The 6,983-nt window shown below is 47.3% G+C and overlaps 1 protein-coding gene across 1 annotated transcript in view; it reads left to right on the forward strand.

Annotated features, from left to right (window-relative positions):
* LPO (lactoperoxidase) overlaps window positions 1-6,945 on the forward strand; it is a 30,991-nt gene extending 24,046 nt beyond the window's left edge. Inside the window, exons 9-12 of the mRNA XM_082372118.1 lie at window positions 2,459-2,711; window positions 3,573-3,746; window positions 4,517-4,754; window positions 4,941-6,945. Of these exons, the coding sequence (XP_082228244.1) occupies window positions 2,459-2,711; window positions 3,573-3,746; window positions 4,517-4,754; window positions 4,941-5,148 (873 nt within the window). The 3' untranslated portion in view covers window positions 5,149-6,945. The remainder of the gene's footprint in view (window positions 1-2,458; window positions 2,712-3,572; window positions 3,747-4,516; window positions 4,755-4,940) is intronic.
* Window positions 6,946-6,983: the final 38 nt, after the last annotated feature.

The raw sequence follows: 6,983 nt of genomic DNA on the forward strand, positions 1-6,983 counted from the left end.
ATTTAAGTCCATGATCCATTTGAGGTTAATTTTTGTATAAAGCATAAGGTTTAGGTCAGGGTTCATTTGGGGTGGGGGGTATGGTTGTCTAATTGCTCCAGCACCACTTATTGAAAGGCTGTCTTTCTCCTTTTGAATTGCTTTTGCTCCATTGTCAAAAATTATTTGGGCATTATGTGGCAGCCTGGATGGGAGGGAAGTCTGGGGGAGAATGGATACATGTATATGTATGGCTGAGTCGCTTTGCTGTGCACCTGAAACTATCACAACATTGTTAAGCGGCTATACTCCAATGTAAAATAAAAAGTTTAAAAAAAACTATTTGGGCATATTTATGTCAATCTATTTCTAGGTTGTCCATTATATTCCACTAATCTACGTGTCTATTCCTACAGCAGTACCACAGTGTTTAATAACTGTACCTATACAATAAGACAACATTAGGAAGAATGACTCCTCACTTTATTCTTTTTCAAAATTATTTTGGCTATTGTAAGGTCTTTACCTTTCCATAAATATTTTAAAACATGCTTATCTATGTCTACAAAGAAATCTTGCTGAGATTTTGATAAGAATTGTATTAAAACTATAGATCAATTTAGGGACAATTGACATCTTTACAATGTTGAGTTTTCCACTATATAAACATAGTATGTCTCTCCAAGTATTTAGATTTTCTTTGATTTATTTCATCAGCATTTTATAATTTTAATCATACATATCCTATACATGCTTATTACATTTATACCTGAGTATTTCATTTCCTTTGGAGGAATTGTAAGTGGTATTACATCTCTTATTTCAGTTTTCACTTATTCATTATCAGTGTATAAAAATATAATTGATTTTTATGTGTTGATTCTGTATCCTATGACCTTGTTGAACGCAATTAGTTCCAGGAGTTCTGTAGATTCCTTGGGATTTTCTACATAGATAGTCATGTCATCTACAAATAATGACAGTTATATTCCTTCTTTTCTAATTTGTATGTTTTTCACTTCTTTTTCTTGCCTTATTACAGTGGCTACAACTTTCAGCACTATACTGAATAAGAGTGATGAGAGCAGACATTCTTGTCTTCCCAATAGTAAAAGAAAAGCATTCAAGGTTTCACCATTAAGTATAATGTTAGTTGTGATTTTTTTTGTACATGCTCTATATGAAGTTGAGGACGTTCTGCTCTATTCCTAGCGTACTGAGAGTTTTTATCATGAATAGATGTGGAATTTTGTCAAATGGTTTTTCTTCACTTACTTAGATAATCATATGACTTTTCTTCTTTAGTTTATTCTGCTTGCTTTAAGTTTACTTTGCTCTTCCTGCTAGTTTATTGAGGTAGGAACTTAGATTAGTGATTTGAGAGCTTTCTTCTTTTCTAACATAAGTATTACAAGTGATATAAATTTCCCTCTTAGCACTGTTAGTTGTATCCCACAAATATTGATATGTTGTATTTTCATTTTAATTCACTGTGTATGTTCTGTTGTTGTTGTTTCTTCTTTTCAGACTTTCTCTTTGACCTATGGGTTATTGAGAAGTATATTGTTTTTTTTCCAAGTGTTTAGAGATTTTTCTGCTGCCTTTCTGTTACTGATTTCTAATTTGATTCCATCATGGTCAGAGAATATACTCTTATGATCTCAATTCTTTCAAATTTGTTAAGGTTTATTTTATAACCCTGGTATGGTTATCTTGTTGAATGTTCCATAGGTCCTTAGGAAGTATTTGTATTCTGCTGTTGATGGGTGTAGTGTTACCCAGTACATCATTCTTCTTTCCTTTCTGGAGGTCACACGTCTTTCCCCTGTGCCTGCGTCTCTCTCATCTTATCAGGACACTAGTCTTTTTGGTTTAGGGCTCCACCCTTATGACATCATTTAACCTTAATTACCTCTTTACAGGCCCTATCTTCAAAAACAGTCAAATGAGAGGGTTAGAGCTTCAACATATGGATTTTCATCCATAATAAGGCTTCTTGGACTACAAGAAAAAGAAACCCACGCAAGCTAGTTCAGATGTTCAGTACTGGTTCACCCTATACATGTATCAACTGGAAGCTAGTAAGGGTTTCTCCCGGAACCCCCAGGCAGGGAGTGTAGTTGGGCCTCAACTAGGGTGAGAGCCAGAGACTGGAAATCATCTGGAATTAGGGCAGCTACTCTCACTCTGTCTCTCCCTCCTCTCTGCTCCTCTCTTCACTTCTCCACTCTCTTTCTCTACAGATGGGTTTTCTCTGCTTTTCTGCACATGATAGAAAATGACAACCCATATCACCCCATCTGTCCCCTCAGATAGAGCGCCGCCAGAAACAGTCTTGAATAGCTGCATCTGAAATCTAAGTCCCTGAGAGAGAGAATCTGACTAACCAGCATAGTCTGGTGCCACAGCTGGGCCCGTCCACTGTGGCCAGAGGTAGGGCTTCTCACACCCTTTTCTCATGACTTGTTTCTCCTTCCAGATTATCACCTTTAGGGACTACCTACCTATTGTGCTAGGTGATGAGATGCAAAAGTGGATCCCTCCATACCAAGGCTATAACAAATCTGTAGATCCCCGAATTTCCAATGTCTTCACCTTCGCCTTCCGCTTTGGCCACTTGGAGGTCCCCTCCACTGTGTTCCGCCTGGATGAGAATTATCAGCCATGGGGTCTGGAAGCAGAGCTCCCCCTGCATACCCTCTTCTTCAACACCTGGAGGATAGTCAAAGATGGTATGTCCTTTCAGGGAAGCACTGTCACTAGGCTGTCTCACTCTGTAGCCTGCTTCTAGGGAAACCTGGCTTGGAAGTCAGACTCCAGGCACTTCCTGTGTGACCTTGGGCAAGTGAATTCACCTCACTGAGCCTCAGTTTCTTCATTTGTAAAATGGGGACAGTAATAATACCTATCTCATAGGATATAAAAAAAATAGAAATATATGTATAAAGCACCCTACAATGGTTCTTGACACACAGGAGGTGGTCACTAAATATTAGTTATTATTCTTTCTTTCTTCCACTGGCCTTTAAGATGTCGAGTTTTCCCTGTTTCCTTTCCCTGCCTCAGGCTTCTCTGATCCCTACAGAAATAATTCCTGGGTCTGGTAAAAAAAAAAAAAAAATAATTGCTCTTTTCTGCTCTCCTGTATGGCTTTCCACCTACATTAAGTGCCAAAGGTTGAACCCAGCTCCCCTTTATCCTGAAGTGGGCTGTGTTGAAACTGGCTTTACTTAAGGCCTGACAAGTCAGGGCATTTTCCAGAGATTTCTGCCATCTCTTCCCAAGCTGCACAGTTCATTGCGGGAACATATGGAGGAGAAGGAGCCAACTCTCTGAACTGGAGCTTGAAAGAAACCCTAAGCTTATGCTGATGCCATCACCCCAGGACGGCAGGTGGTCTGGACTGACCCCCAGCCCCCAGCATACCCTGCGGGCTGCATTGTGCTCTTCTCTCCCCACTTCCAGCCCGAGAGGTGCAGTTGGCCCTTCTTTCACCTGAGAAAGAGAAAATGTCTGGTGGAGAGAGGAGCCAGCAGTGGAAGATGTCCCCAGCTGCCCCCATCCCCAACATGGCCTCTGGGTCTCCCTTGCAGGTGGAATTGACCCTCTGGTGCGGGGCCTGCTGGCCAAGAAGTCCAAATCGATGAATCAGAATAAAATGATGACGGGCGAGCTGCGCAACAAGCTTTTCCAACCCACTCACACGATCCACGGCTTTGACCTGGCTGCCATCAACATACAGCGTTGCCGGGACCATGGGATGCCTGGTGAGTGGGCCTAGGGTCCTGCCAGGCCTGGGGAACTTTTAGCTACTTTCTGGGGTTCCAAGGGACTCTTGTCTGTAGCCCTGAGGAGCTGATCACTTCTAAAACAGAAGGCAGAGATGCCCTTTTTTTTTTTTTGACTGTGCCACGCAGCATGTGGGATCTTAGTTCCCCGACCAGGGATCGAACCCGTGCCCCCTGCAGTGGAAGCACAGAGTCTTAACCACTGGACCACCATGGAAGTCCAGAGATGTCCATTTTTAAAACTCACTTTGCTCATCTGTGAAATGGAATCTTCCATTCTCCTTAATGCAGAGACCAGAGAACACATCTGGTACTTTCTTTGAGCTCCTCAAATGGAAGAAATCAACAACTGACTTGTAAAACCAGTTTAAAGTCCAGAAAATATTAAGAAAAGGATAACAGAGGGAAAACAACGACTATCGGATCTTCCTAAATGTAGTACTTAAGAGCCAGACTGCCTGGGTTCAAATTCCAGCTATGCCCTTTCTACTTATGTGACATTAGGCAAGTTACTTGACATCTCTGTTCGTCAATTTACATTTGTGTACAGGGCTTAGAATAGTTCCTGGACCCATAGTAAGCACCATATAACCTCCTAGCCCCCTCGAAGCTTAAGTGCCACAGTATAAAACAATGGCTCACTGACTCCCCTATCCCAAGGGCTGTGAACACAGACTTTCTGGGGCTGATGGAGCTGGAGTGGGCACGTCTGCAAGGGGGATGAGACAGCTCCAGCCTCTCTGCCCTAGGGTACAACTCCTGGAGAGGCTTCTGTGGCCTCTCACAGCCCCAAACGCTGAAGGAGCTGCACGCCGTGCTGAAGAACAAGGTGCTGGCTGAGAAGTTACTGGTTCTCTACGGGACCCCTGCCAACATTGACATCTGGATAGGGGCCATCGCTGAGCCCCTGGTAGAAAGGGGCCAGGTGGGGCCTCTCCTGGCCTGCCTCCTGGGAAGGCAGTTCCAGCAGATCCGTGATGGAGACAGGCGAGTGAGACCTCAGCGGGGAGGGCGCGGAGGGCACCCCTTCTCGGAGGTGGGCCGTGGGCGTCCTACAGGAGGACTGACGCCAGACCTTGGCATGTTCCGGTGACCTCCTCCCTCCCCCTCTGGCAGACTGGGGAGGGTGCAACAGCTGGGCTGTATGGAGAGACCCTGCTTCTGTCTCTGCAGGTTCTGGTGGGAGAACCCTGGGGTCTTCACTGAGGAGCAGCGGAACTCTCTACAGAAAATGTCCTTGTCACGCCTTGTCTGTGACAACACCCACATCACCAAGGTCCCGCTGCACCCCTTCCAAGCCAACAGCTACCCCCACGGCTTTGTGGATTGCTCAGCCATCGATAAGCTGGACCTCTCACCATGGGCCTCCGAGGAGAATTAGGGGCCTGGACTCCACGGCCTCCCAAACTGTGCAGTAAAGCTCCCCTTGGTCCACGATGCCATTTCAAGCAAGCTCAGTGACCCGGTCCCTTAGAGCTCCATACCCAGTCCCAGCCCTTCTTTCCAGCCGGGTCTCTCTACACGCCCTGGATGCACACCTCACTCAAGCCCGAGGCCAGCCCCCTTGGCCTCTCTAGCCCTTCCTCTTGAATCCATATTCTCTGCCTGCGGAACCCCTCCTTTCTGTCAAGACTCCGAGATACCCTCTGAGATACCTTCCAGTCTAGCTTGCCAGATGTCAGCCATCCTCTCCCTTGAACAAGTCAAGGCCTTTACGCCCTTATCTCTCCTCCCCGTGAACGAGCTTGTAAACTCCTTGAGCCGGGGACTTCAGCCCACTTCCAGGTGTGTCCCGTGGCCCCCAGCATGGTGCTCAGCACACAGTAAGTGCTCAGTAAACATCTGGTGATTGACTACAGGTGCTGGCAATGACCTTGTTCCCCTCCCAAGGCAGGCCTTGGAATCACTGCCAAATGACTAACTGGATGTTTACAGTTCAGACATGTCTCACCACTAACAGGTCGTGTGCACGAGTCTATGGGGTGAGAGGGCACGGTCTGGTGGGATTTCAAAGTGCTCTCAAAGAAAAAGAGGAGGCAAGGGGCTCCTGGGAAAAGAAGCCATGGCAGTGGGGTGGCAAGAGAGCACTCAGTGCCATGGGGTCAAAGAGGGAGGAAATCCAAGCCTGGATTCCCCCAGAGCTAAAGTTAATTTCCCTTCCAGGGGCCCTTCAGGGAAATACCCTCTTCTTCTAGGCCAGTCCTTGGAGCCTGCGAGGCCTTTGACGGGCAGCTCCAGAGTATTGCTAGTGCTGCCGCCCAATACATATTCATGAGTTCTTTTAAAATGACCTTCCTGGGTAAGGTCAGCCCAGCCGGGGCCTCCAGATCCCCTGACTGGCGGGGCAGGGGTGGGAGGCCCTTAGCCATCCTGTGGGAAAAGCCCAGGAGCCAGCACGCCTGGGCTGCAGCCCTGACTCTGGCACCCTCTTCTCTGAGGCCTCAGATGAGGCCCTTGACCTCTCTGAACACCCCTCTCGTCATCAGTGAAATGGAGCTGAGTAGTATTTATCCTGCTAGGCTGAAGTGCCGGGGGCTCCTATGCGCATGGGAGCCCCAGCATCCTGCATACTTTCAGGTTCCAGCTGTGGGTGTCCCTCCCCAAATGTGGGAAGAAGGGAGGGAACAGGGAGGGAATCCACCAGTCAGAGGGATTAAGTTCCAGGCAAGTTTATTAGGGAAGTATGCTTCTTCCCCTCCCTCAGCCCAGCCTGCTGTCCCGGTCTGGGAACCTGGCCCCGTGAAGGCAGGAGTGAGAAGGAGTCTACTGTCCTAAGGCCTCCGAACCAGTGTGCCAGCTGCAGGGATGCAGGATCCAGAGATGCCTTGTTATCTGGGGAGGGAACTACCTTCCCATCACCCCTCCGCTCTTCCTCTCCTGCAGGAAAAGTGTGTGTCCCCTCTATTTCCCAGCCTGACACAGAGTGAGCACGTAGCAAATACTTCCCAGAGCAACGCACGAACAGAAGGGCTTGGTGACCACAATTCCTGTTCCCTGGGGAAGGTGAGGGAAGAGGGTCTGCTTGGTTTGGCCTGGCCCCTAGACTTCTAAGAACTGACTGCCTTCCATGTATGAATCAGCCAAAGGAGGACTCCTGGATGTCCTGACCCCCAGTTCAGAAAGGGCCCAGAAGCACTGACCACCCTGGTTCAAGTTCAGAGCCCAGAGCAAGCCTCATGCTGAGGGTCCAGCCCCACTGCAGACAGAGCAAAGATC

The sequence above is a fragment of the Balaenoptera borealis genome, assembly GCF_965194805.1.
Source record: "Balaenoptera borealis genome assembly, chromosome: 20".
In the NCBI taxonomy this organism is placed as follows: Eukaryota; Metazoa; Chordata; class Mammalia; order Artiodactyla; family Balaenopteridae; genus Balaenoptera; species Balaenoptera borealis.